The 13,084-nt window shown below is 54.4% G+C and overlaps 1 protein-coding gene across 1 annotated transcript; it reads right to left on the minus strand.

Annotated features, from left to right (window-relative positions):
- Positions 1–1,677: 1,677 nt before the first annotated feature.
- Positions 1,678–12,033, minus strand: NFKBIE (NFKB inhibitor epsilon). Its single transcript, XM_075848949.1, has 7 exons — positions 11,878–12,033; positions 9,342–9,707; positions 5,756–5,858; positions 4,730–4,931; positions 4,526–4,614; positions 4,138–4,385; positions 1,678–3,192 (listed from the first exon to the last, which is right to left on the minus strand). Exons 2-7 carry the CDS (start codon positions 9,683–9,685, stop codon positions 3,162–3,164), a joined length of 1,017 nt encoding a protein of 338 aa, XP_075705064.1. The 5' UTR covers positions 9,686–9,707; positions 11,878–12,033; the 3' UTR covers positions 1,678–3,161.
- Positions 12,034–13,084: the final 1,051 nt, after the last annotated feature.

Raw genomic sequence — 13,084 nt, forward strand, 5'->3', positions numbered from 1 at the left:
GGAGTATAATACAGGATATAACTCAGGATCAGTACAGGATAAGTAATGTAATGTATGTACACAGTGACTCCACCAGCAGAATAGTGAGTGCAGCTCTGGAGTAGAATATAGGATGTAACTCAGGATCAGTACAGGATAAGTAATGTAATGTATGTACACAGTGACTCCACCAGCAGAATAGTGAGTGCAGCTCTGGAGTATAATACAGGATGTAACTCAGGATCAGTACAGGATAAGTAATGTAATGTATGTGCACAGTGACTCTACCAGCAGAATAGTGTGTGCAGCTCTGGAGTATAATACAGGATGTAACTCAGGATCAGTACAGGATAAGTAATGTAATGTATGTACACAGTGACTCCACCAGCAGAATAGTGAGTGCAGCTCTGGAGTATAATACAGGATATAACTCAGGATCAGTACAGGATAAGTAATGTATGTACACAGTGACTCCACCAGCAGAATAGTGAGTGCAGCTCTGGAGTATAATACAGGATATAACTCAGGATCAGTACAGGATATGTAATGTATGTACACAGTGACTCCCCCAGCAGAATAGTGAGTGCAGCTCTGGGGTATAATACAGGATGTAACTCAGGATCAGTACAGGATATGTAATGTATGTACACAGTGACTCCCCCAGCAGAATAGTGAGTGCAGCTCTGGAGTATAATACAGGATATAACTCAGGATCAGTACAGGATATGTAATGTATGTACACAGTGACTCCACCAGCAGAATAGTGAGTGCAGCTCTGGAGTATAATACAGGATGTAACTCAGGATCAGTACAGGATATGTAATGTATGTACACAGTGACACCACCAGCAGAATAGTGAGTGCAGCTCTGGAGTATAATACAGGATATAACTCAGGATAAGTAATGTATGTACACAGTGACTCCACCAGCAGAATAGTGAGTGCAGCTCTGGAGTATAATACAGGATATAACTCAGGATCAGTACAGGATATGTAATGTATGTACACAGTGACTCCACCAGCAGAATAGTGAGTGCAGCTCTGGAGTATAATACAGGATGTAACTCAGGATCAGTACAGGATATGTAATGTATGTACACAGTGACTCCACCAGCAGAATAGTGAGTGCAGCTCTGGAGTATAATACAGGATATGTAATGTATGTACACAGAAAATTTGCAATACATTTATTAGGTGTGAATGGGGCCTCAAGCGGTTTACCCATCATCCTCAGAATTTTTTTTATATATGTCTAATAGCTGGTGGTTTCACTTCTGGGGAAGAAAGGGGTTTCCTTGCCCCCATTTAATTAGGCAAGGTGATCGCATCCATCTACAGACTGCAGGGAGAGGTGGCTGTGGACATTTGCAGCTCTACATTCAAGTCTATGGGATTTTCCGGTCGATCAGCCATTATGAAGATCTGCTATAAATGTCCAAGCTGGGAATCCTCTCCCCTCCTTCCAGTGTCATTTCAGCCAATGAGAGGTGACCATGAAGAGGAGAGCACGGCGGTGATCACTGATGATCGGGTGGGATGACCACGGCTGCAGGAAGAACCCGCTCAGTCCAGAGCTTATTCCAGCATCATCCCAGTACCTGCAGCACAAACCGCGTGGGAGCAGAGGGTCCAAATGTGGACTCCCAATCCCCCCCCCCCCCCCCGCTCTTATAAAATAAAACTTAAAGCGGAAGCCAAACACTTTAACATAATTGTTTATTTTTATGTCAAATTTTGTGCTGAATAATTTCATAATAATCTTATAATGCTCAGAGCGCCATTATTCTTATACAGAGCGCCAAATCCCCTGCATAGACCGTTACATAACCTTGTGCCTGCAGCCACCACTAGGGGGAGCTCACTGCATACAACATCTACTTCCATGACTGTGCAGGGAGCTCCCCCTAGTGGCGGCTGCAGGTGATCGTGTAACGGACACCTACAGAAATAGACATTGTAATTATTCAGCGCAGAATGTCGGATGTGAGACGGACATGATGAGAAGATACGGACATATTCACACATGACGTTTTGATGCAGTTTCTTTTACTAAAGTCTGGAGTGATCCAAAATAAAGGAAAAAGGGGGACTCCAGGAACAATATTGGCTGTAGCTGGGGTGACACCACTACATCTGCCCTAGTAGTCATGGAGACGAGGAGGACGGTGCCCGCAGCCGCTCTCCCGCCCGCACTGCTTAACTCCGCCTCCAGAAGGGTCCACACCCCATCAGCCGCTAGTCCCTATGACAGTCATTGTGTCAAAAAAGTGCAGGACTCTGCTGATTAACTCTTTCCTCTCCACTGCCTCTGGTTAAACCTTACGAGCAGATACAGAAGTCTGGCAGCTATATACAGGGGTGGGGGATGGGGCTCATCACAATTAATCATCTCCAATGTATAAAGGCCTTCCCTGGACTGTGCCGGAAATGTGTGAACAAGGCAGCCGATCCCTACAGGGGCGGATACTTCTGTAGCGGTGATGGGGGGGGTGTATTACTCGCAGCGCAGCGACCAATCACCTCGCGGTCTGACCACAATATTCTGCTCATCCCCGGACAAAGTGAAAAGGAGCAGGAAACACAAAATGCGCAGGGGGAGGGGCAATGTGCCACAATATCACATGACAGCGCGAACTGTAACCCGCCTTTGTGAGGCCACGCCCATCACTCTGGGAGTCTTTATGGAAACGGCTTAAGTGTACGGTCCTGGTGACATCAGTTCATTGGCCTTGTTTGTAATAGACGTGGACGGGTCCGGCAGCAGGCACCGCTCAGGAGGTCAGAGACCAGGCGGACGGGTCCGGCAGCAGGCACCGCTCAGGAGGTCAGAGACCAGGCGGACGGGTCCGGCAGCAGGCACCGCTCAGGAGGTCAGAGACCAGGCGGACGGGTCCGGCAGCAGGCACCGCTCAGGAGGTCAGAGACCAGGCGGACGGGTCCGGCAGCAGGCACCGCTCAGGCCGACGTCAGAGACCAGGCGGACAGGTCCGGCAGCAGGCACCGCTCAGGAGGTCAGAGACAGGCGGACAGGTCCGGCAGCAGGCACCGCTCAGGCCGACGTCAGAGACCAGGCGGACAGGTCCGGCAGCAGGGCACCGCTCAGGCCGACGTCAGAGACCAGGCGGACAGGTCCGGCAGCAGGCACCGCTCAGGCCGACGTCACCACTGGTTTTCCTGAAATCTTCAGATCATCAAAGGGGAGAAGGGCAAGGAGCTGAAAGAGACGGAGGAAACCGTGAGCGGGGGGACGTCTCAGGGGGGTGACCCAATATCATTACTGTTTACATTCACAGGCTGATAAATCATCCTGACCTGGTTCTGCTCACACAGCTGAGAATTTGTTACAATGTACCCAGTCCAGACAATGTGAGGTACATAGAAAAACGAAGAAGAATTGTAGAGCGGCCCTGAGTAAGGACACGGAGTGTGAAACGCGTCGGCTTCAGCACATTCTACTGGAAACCACCTCGACACGGCGTCTGTTCACATTTTTAGTTGATTCCCTTTTAATCACCAAACTGTGCTGGATCAATTCTTCTCCGTTTTTCTATGTTACTCGCCGCGGGCCGTCGCGGTCCAACCCGAGTGCAGGACTGGCGAGCTGGAGGCTTCCTCCCCTTTCTGAGGTTCACCCAGCAGCAGCACAAACGTCTCCTGTCCTGATAGTTTGTTACAATGGGTCAGTCTGTTTAGGTCAAAGAGAATGTTCTAGACTGGATAAAATTGTAACACCCCCTCAGATGTGAGAAGTATCAGTCAGGACAAGTTTTCAAAACTAAGTAAATCAATCAATACTCACATTCACTGACAGCAAGCAAAGATTTTGAAAATGAGGAATGGAAGTCTATCAGAATTATACAACGACGCTGCTTTGTCTGGATGTAGAAGACGACGGTATAATCCCCTCCCCCGGCCACGCAGGAAAAAAACAAGGCCGTTATGTTCCCCTTGGAGGACAGTAACACTTAGAGGCGGGGGAGGGGCCATTGCTTCAGTAACAGGTGGGGGAGGGGCCATTGCTTCAGTAACAGGTGGGGAGGGGCCATTGCTTCAGTAACAGGTGGGGGAGGGGCCATTGCTTCAGTAACAGGTGGGGGAGGGGCCCTTGTCATTATGGGGGGTGGTGATGGCCGGACAGGATTGGCTCCTCCCTCCTTACCTGGTTGTTGCCCTCTGCCAGGTCTTCTGGGGTGTCCCTTCCCGATTCCGCTGCAAGATGTCAGCCCCCGCCTGACACAACAACCTGGCCAATCCAGCGTCCTTCCTGCCGACCGCCAGGTGCAGAGGGGTACAACCGTTATACATGAAGGCGTCCACTGTGGGGCGATGTTGTAGCAGGTGAAGCAATAAGGAGCGGTCCAGCATCTCCACCGCCAGGTGCAGGGGGGTCTTACCGCTGGTGCCCTCCTAGTGGACAAGAGGAGAATGGCAGCTTACAATCTGAAGGAGAACTAGAAGCCTACACAGCCCTGCAGCACAGAGTATTTACAGGACACAAGCAGGGTAATTGAGGGGCATCAGTCCCCCCAGGGCGATCCCGCGCCTACCTGACTGTTGATGTCCGCGCCGCTCTCCAGTAAGAGAGACACAAGTGCAGGATTCCTCTTCAGGGTGGCCACGTGCAGACAAGACAGGCCTGCGCACAGATGGAGGAGCATTAGGTGCACATAAGTGAACGGTTAAGCCTATGAATACAGAAGCCTGGACCCCGACACCCCTCTATCCAGAGACTGAGCCCCCCGATAACTCACCCTTCCAGTTCTGAAGCTGCAGGTTCTGTGGGCCCCTGGGGCCCCGGAGCAGGATCTTGGCACAGTCCAGGTGTTCCTTCTCACAGGCCAGGTGCAGCGCCGTGTCTCCCTTCCGGTCCTGTAACTCCATGTTAATGTCTTTCTGCAGCAACGCCTCCACGACCTCCACCTGCGCCAGGTAGACCGCCAGGTGCAGGGCCGACTGCAAGACAGAGGGGACCATGAGCTGCAGACGCCACCCCTCCCCCACCAACACGGAGGGGGTCCTGACAACACAAAACAACTGCGGGCGTCACTATAAGGCTGCGCAAGAACGGCGCGCCGCCCCCGACCTGGACCCGCAGCCACTTCCCTCCACATCGCGGTGCCGTTTTTCGAATGCAATTTCCGCTGGAGAAACAAAGCCTCACTCCCCCCTCCGTCTCTGCGTGTGGTCCGGCCTCCTGGGAGGACATGCGACGCTGCAGCTCGTGATTGGCCAGGAGGCCAGACTGCAGGGACAAGGAGAGGCTTCTGGGTAACTAGGACTTTGGTTTCCGGAGTTGCAATTTTTGCGGCGGAATAAACGTGTCAGCGCTCGGCTTTCTGTCGCGGGTTTGTTTCCTCATTGAATTCAGTGGAGAAAACCCGCAACAGAAAACGCAGCGCAGGTCAATGTATGAACGTTTACGCCGCGGTCTCCAGATCCCGGAACCCTGGAATTAACCGCCCGCAGCCCAGGAAGTCGCCGGAACACATTTAAGGCAGAAAAATATGAGGCCAATTCAAGAGAAAACCTCCGACCGCCGGCGTTTCTGAAGACGATTTTCAAAAGCGTAGAATAAAAAAACAACGAAAAACACGTCGCTTATTTTTTTTCCGCTGCGTTTTTGGAGACCACGGAATAAAACGACGGCTCCCGCGAACTACACGGCTTCTTACCAGTGAATTAACGGCGATCTTCGGAGTAACGTGACCGGTTTCCACCTGCAGAACATCCCCCGACGTGGGCTCATCCCTCCGGTCACGTGACCGCGCCGCACTCACCTGATACAGGTCGTTCTGAATGTCCAGCACGTCTTTGGGGACCAGAGAGATTAAGTAGAGCGAGAGCTGCGGGATGGAGTGGATGACGGAGAGGTGCAGGAGGCTGGAAGAAGAGACAGGAGTGTTACCATTACACGTCAGGAGGGGGCGCCACACAACACACAGCGCTGACTGCCGCTACACCCATGGCATTGTGGGTACAGGATCTCCACCAGTATCGATCACTTGTTATAATAGGTTCAAGTGAACGGTCATCAGCACCGGTCTCCACTAGGTGGCAGCAGTGAGACACCACAATAATACCGGGCAGGAAGGGTTAAAGGACGAGGGTCGCAAAAAAAAAATGTTATATCAATTTGCTTTTAGTGTTTTATTAAAATAAATGTTATTTGTGTGTTTGTGTTTGACTTTTTTTTCATTTTTTCTCACTTTTTCCTCTCTGTGTGTCGCTTAACGGCAGACATGGAATACGGCACACACAGGACGGGAGCCGTTCCATCCACTATAGCGTACGCCGTCTGTGTGGGAACGCCGCATGCGCCGCTCTCACACAGTCCAGATTGAAGGTCTTCAGCCGAGCGACGTCCGGTGCCATGTTCTTGTGGACCGGAAGCCGCGGGCGGACAGTAAGATGACGACTTCTGGTCGCGGCTTCCGGACATGTGATTAGAAGCAAGCACGTGGAGCGGAGCAGGTAGAGATTTCTGTGTATGTTCGTGTTTTACTGTGTGATTACCACTGTACGTTAACCTTCTACACTGTGTGTTAGCTCAAAAAATGGCGACACACAGTGTAAGAGGTTTGACCGTTCAATCCCCTCGTTTCTCCCGGCACTAGCGAGGATTAAAGGGGGGGGGGATTCTGAGAGCTCACTAGAGCGAGGGATTTTTCCCCAATTTTGCAGCATAAAGCAATGAGGTTGCTTTACCACATGCAATGCTGCAATTTTGGGAATTGCTCCCTCTAGTGGCCAGCACATGGAAATGTTATAAATGTTAATTAGAATCTAATTTAGAATATTTCCTGACTCGTGAAAAAAATAATAAAATGAGAACAATCTCTCGTCCCCACACACGGACTGCTTAACTAAAAAAAAAACTATAATTTCTAGCGACATTCCCTTTAATACGGCAGCGTCACGTCTGGAGCCGCGATCATCATGAACGGGACCGACAGCTGCCGGTCTATCAGATATTCTGGAGGATTGGAAGCCGCATTAACCCTTGCACTGCCATGAGGTTTCCGCCCATTTTGAACCTCCGGTAGTCGCGAGAATTTTCACACTTTGGACATTCACTTAAAGGGGTTTTACCAGAACCGACATTTATCATCAAACTGCTGATCAGTGGGGGGTCTGACAAGGGGATTACCCGGCCGTGACCCCCCCCATATGAAGAAGAGCCGTACTGCGCACGCTCCCCACCGCGCCGGTCATTTCTACGCGGCTGCCGAGCGTAAAAGTGGTTTGTGATGAAATCTGGAGAAAAAGTCACCCGCGTAAGCATCGCCCCCCCGCGTAAGCATCGCCCCCCCCGCGTAAGCATCGCCCCCCCCCCCCGCGTAAGCATCGCCCCCCCCCCCCGCGTAAGCATCGCCCCCCCCCCGCGTAAGCATCGCCCCCCCCCGCGTAAGCATCGCCTCCCCCGCGTAAGCATCCCTCCCCTCCCCGCGTAAGCATCCCTCCCCTGCATAAACATCACCCCCCGCGTAAGCATCGCCTCCCCGCAGCTGCCCCCCAGCGTAAAACATCCCCTCCCCCACCGGCCCCCTCGCATAAGCATTCCCTGCTGCCCCCCCGTAAACATCCGCACAAAACGTCATCTCGCGAGCACATCAGACTCCTCCTCACAGCGCGACACGAGCGCAGGTTTCGTCTGTCCGCTCGCGCTCATTTACACGGCCCCCGGGCACACGACTGACGTGCAGATGTTTGGGGGCCGCGATGTGTCATTTTACCGACCGTATTTGCGGATCATGTGACCTACTCAGGGGTCGGGACAAAACTGGTGACATCAATTCCAGCCGTCCTTTTTATTGCGGGTCCGTGAATACCGACGACTGTGCCCCCCCCCCCCCCACTGGTCGGGATTTCCTGCCCTGCATTGACGCCGGGGTCCCCCCTCCCCCTGTCCTCTCAGGCCCCATCACAGGGGATTTCCACCGCCTGAAATAACTCACCACATCCTCCTGCCGGAGCCGCTGCAGATGTCACACCCGGCGGAGCACGAGGGGTTAACAACGTACACAGGCATGTCCCCGGCCGCAGAGTCAGGACGCCCCAAGAGCTTACACTCTAATCTGAGACCATCCACCTGGCAGGCACTCCGGGGCCCGGGTGCAGATCCTCATTGTGCGGCCGCGGTCACCTCTGATACCGGGTGCTGTAGCGGAAAGGGTTACTGACCAGTCACAGGCCGCGCGTGCGCCCCACAACACCCCCCCCCCCCCTCCCCCCGTCATCTATTACCGGGCCGGAGCCTCGTCTTGTGGTTTCAGGCGGATTTCGGGGAGTTTATGTTTTGGAAAACGCCTGAAAAAACCAGAAGCAGAACGCTCCCCTCCCCCCCCCCAACATCTGCCCATTCATATCAATGGGAACGCGGCGTTCTGTTCTGACATGGGGTTTTTTTTACTCCTCGTTTTCCAATAACACCCGCATAAAAAGACGCCCACGAAAAAGAGGTGCATGAGACTTCTTGGGCCGTTTCAAACGAGAGTGGCTTAAAAAAAAAAAAAAAAAGTCTGACGATCAGGAGCGGTTTCCCTCGGAGCTCCGTATTTTCTGACATTGTTGAGTTTGTGCCCCAAGGCCCGGATCCCACTCCCGACACGCCGGTAACGTTTCCATGAATGACGGCGCGGCGAGATATCACGGAGCGGTGAGTAAGTCCCACAGAACGATCGTGTCGGGAGTGTGAACGGACACGGCGTCCCGGCTGGAGGCGACGTCTATTCACTGTCAGGCGCTTCAGTGACAGCAAGCACATGAATGGGGAGGAGCGTATGACGAGGGTCCGGCACTGATTGGTCGGTCACTGATTGGTCGGTCACTGATTGGTCGGTCACTGATTGGTCGGTCACTGATTGGTCGGTCACTGATTGGTCGGTCACTGATTGGTCGGTCACTGATTGGTCGGTCACCGTCATACACTTCTCTGTAACACGCCCAGTTTTCTATGAAGAAACTCATTAGCATAAATCTAAAATTGCTCATAACTTGGGAAAATTAGCGTTTTTAAAATAAAAACCACCGTGCTCTACATTACAGCGCTGATCACATTATGTAGGGGACAGGGCGCTTATAATCTGCTGACAGACTAAGACTTTGTATTTCAATTCAACAGTTCCACAATCTCTGCTTGCTGTCAGTGTACAGGGACACGCGGTGTGTGCGGGGTCCACAGTGCACGCTCAGCTCTCAGATCATCTGCCCCCCCCCCCCCATGTCTGTGGTGGTGTCTGGCGCTGGAGATCAACCCCCGGGTCTCTGCATGGGAGCCCGCGGTGCAGGTGGAGTGTTACTCACGTGTCGCGGTGCAGGTGGAGTGTTACTCACGTGTCGCGGTGCAGGTGGAGTGTTACTCACGTGTCGCCGTCTTCGGACAGGTACATCAGGCTGTCCGGCTGCTCGCTGTCCTGGCTGCCAGTCCCCGGGGCTCCACTAGGGGGCAGACATGTCTGCGGCAGGGACTCCGTTAAAGAGACAGATTCATAGCTGGAGTCGATCCGCTCGGGATCCGGGACCTCACAGAACTGGTCCCCGTAGAGCGGCCGGGACGCAGAATCAGATTTTGGGGACCGCTCTTCAGGAGCAACGTGAAATGTCAGGACAGACTCCTCCTGCAGCGACTGCACAGACTCCGCCAGTCCCGAGTCATAGCGACCGTCCTCCGGGAGGCCCAGCTTCTTGGAACCCCACTCCTCCGACATACTGCACAGGTCACAACACAAGCTGCAAGTAAACGCAAGCCTCAATACCCCGAAATACAGACATCACAGTGACCGGGGGGGGGGTAATACAGACATCACAGTGACCGGGGAGGGGGGACGGGGGGGGGGGGTAATACAGACATCACAGTGACCGGGGAGGGGGGGGGGGGTAATACAGACATCACAGTGACCAGGGGGGGGGGGGGGTAATACAGACATCACAGTGACCAGGGGGGGGGGGGGGGGGTAATACAGACATCACAGTGACCAGGGGGGGGGGGGGGTAATACAGACATCACAGTGACCGGGGGGGGGGTAATACAGACATCACAGTGACCGGGGGGGGGGTAATACAGACATCACAGTGACCCAGGGGGGGGGGGGTAATACAGACATCACAGTGACCGGGGGGGGGGGGTAATACAGACATCACAGTGACCGGGGGGGGGGTAATACAGACATCACAGTGACCAGGGGGGGGGGGGGTAATACAGACATCAGTGACCGGGGGGGGGGGCGTAATACAGACATCACAGTGACCGGGGGGGGGGGGGGGGGTAATACAGACATCACAGTGACCGGGGGGGGGGGGGGGGGTAATACAGACATCACAGTGACCGGGGGGGGTAATACAGACATCACAGTGACCGGGGGGGGGTAATACAGACATCACAGTGACCAGGGGGGGGGGGGGTAATACAGACATCACAGTGACCAGGGGGGGGGGGGGGGTAATACAGACATCACAGTGACCGGGGAGGGGGGGGGGGTAATACAGACATCACAGTGACCGGGGAGGGGGGACGGGGGGGGGGTAATACAGACATCACAGTGACCGGGGGGGGTAATACAGACATCACAGTGACCGGGGGGGGGGGGGGGGGGGGGGGTAGTACAGACATCACAGTGACCGGGGGGGGGGGGGGGTAATACAGACATCACAGTGACCGGGGGGGGGGGGGGTAATACAGACATCACAGTGACCGGGGGGGGGGGGGGTAATACAGACATCACAGTGACCGGGGGGGGGGGGTAATACAGACATCACAGTGACCGGGGGGGGGGGGTAATACAGACATCACAGTGACCGGGGGGGGGGGGTAATACAGACATCACAGTGACCGGGGGGGGGGGTAATACAGACATCACAGTGACCGGGGGGGGGGGTAATACAGACATCACAGTGACCGGGGGGGGGGTAATACAGACATCACAGTGACCGGGGGGGGGGGGGGTTAATACAGACATCACAGTGACCGGGGGGGGGGGGGTAATACAGACATCACAGTGACCGGGGGGGGGGGGTAATACAGACATCACAGTGACCGGGGGGGGGGGGTAATACAGACATCACAGTGACCGGGGGGGGGGGGGTAATACAGACATCACAGTGACCGGGGGGGGGGGGGTAATACAGACATCACAGTGACCGGGGGGGGGGGGTAATACAGACATCACAGTGACCGGGGGGGGGGGTAATACAGACATCACAGTGACCGGGGGGGGGGGGGGTAATACAGACATCACAGTGACCGGGGGGGGGGGGTAATACAGACATCACAGTGACCGGGGGGGGGGTAATACAGACATCACAGTGACCGGGGGGGGGGGTAATACAGACATCACAGTGACCGGGGGGGGGGGGGTAATACAGACATCACAGTGACCGGGGGGGGGGGGGGGTAATACAGACATCACAGTGACCGGGGGGGGGGGTAATACAGACATCACAGTGACCGGGGGGGGGGGGTAATACAGACATCACAGTGACCGGGGGGGGGGGGGGGTAATACAGACATCACAGTGACCGGGGGGGGGGGGGGGTAATACAGACATCACAGTGACCGGGGGGGGGGGTAATACAGACATCACAGTGACCGGGGGGGGGGGTAATACAGACATCACAGTGACCGGGGGAGGGGGTAATACAGACATCACAGTGACCGGGGGGGGGGGTAATACAGACATCGCAGTGACCGGGGGGGTAATAGAGACATCACAGTGACCGGGGGAGGGGGTAATACAGACATCACAGTGACCCGGGGGGGGGGGGTAATACAGACATCACAGTGACCGGGGGGGGGTAATACAGACATCACAGTGACCAGGGGGGGGGGGCGTAATACAGACATCACAGTGACCGGGGGGGGGGGGGTAGCAGGATTAGAGTAGTGACCCGGTAAACCTCTCACCCCACACATCGGAGACGCCCGGAGCTTCATTTTAAGATTGTGGCCGATACGACAGAACCAGGAAAACCCCGAACACAGATCAGCGGCCAATAGCAGAAGGATTTACTGATCCCGGAACCAATCACACACCACGTAGGACTGACGTCAGCAACGGCTCCTCCACACCTGCACAGTATACATCGGTAGGTAGGAGTGGGTTAATGGTTGTCACATGACCAGGCAGGCTCGTCGTTAGTAAGGCGTGGCCGGTTGTCAGTGGGCGGGGCCGGGTGTCAGTGGGCGGGGCCTGATGTTTCCCGGGTGACGCAGTGTGCAGCGGCGGCGCTTCCCTTCCGATGTACAGAATACCGGATGTAATAACGCGGCCGCAAATAAACATTGTACATTAAAAAGCTATTCAGTTCCTCAACATTTACAAGATCTCTGCTTGCTGCATTGTAGGGTTAATATCTAGGCCACGTTTATATGAGCAAAAAAAAAAACTGTGGCTTGTGTTCACACGGAATTAGCAAAGTAAATTAATCCGTGAGGTGAGGGGGAGGGACTGAGGAGAGGTGAGTATGTGAGGAGGAGGGACTGAGGAGAGGTGAGTATGTGAGGAGGAGGGACTGAGGAGAGGTGAGTATGTGAGAAGGCACTGAGGAGAGGTGAGTATGTCAGGAGGAGGGACTGAGGAGACGTGAGTATGTGAGGAGGAGGGACTGAGGAGAGGTGAGTATGTCAGGAGGAGGGACTGAGGAGAGGTGAGTATGTCAGGAGGAGGGACTGAAGAGAGGTGAGTATGTGAGGAGGAGGGACTGAGGAGAGGTGAGTATGTCAGGAGGAGGGACTGAGGAGAGGTGAGTATGTGAGGAGGAGGGACTGAGGAGAGGTGAGTATGTCAGGAGGAGGGACTGAGGAGAGGTGAATATATGAGGAGGAGAGACTGAGGAGAGGTGAGTATGTGAGGAGGAGGGACTGAGGAGAGGTGAGTATGTCAGGAGGAGGGACTGAGGAGAGGAGAGTATATGAGGAGGAGGGACTGAGGAGAGGAGAGTATATCAGGAGGAGAGGTGAGTATATCAGGAGGAGGGACTGAGGAGAGTATATCAGGAGGAGAGACTGAGGAGAGGTGAGTATGTGAGGAGGAGGGACTGAGGAGAGGTGAGTATGTGAGGAGGAGGGACTGAGGAGAGGTGAGTATGTGAGGAGGAGGGACTGAGGAGAG

This window comes from Rhinoderma darwinii, unplaced genomic scaffold (assembly GCF_050947455.1).
Source record: "Rhinoderma darwinii isolate aRhiDar2 unplaced genomic scaffold, aRhiDar2.hap1 Scaffold_563, whole genome shotgun sequence".
NCBI classification, from domain to species: Eukaryota; Metazoa; Chordata; class Amphibia; order Anura; family Rhinodermatidae; genus Rhinoderma; species Rhinoderma darwinii.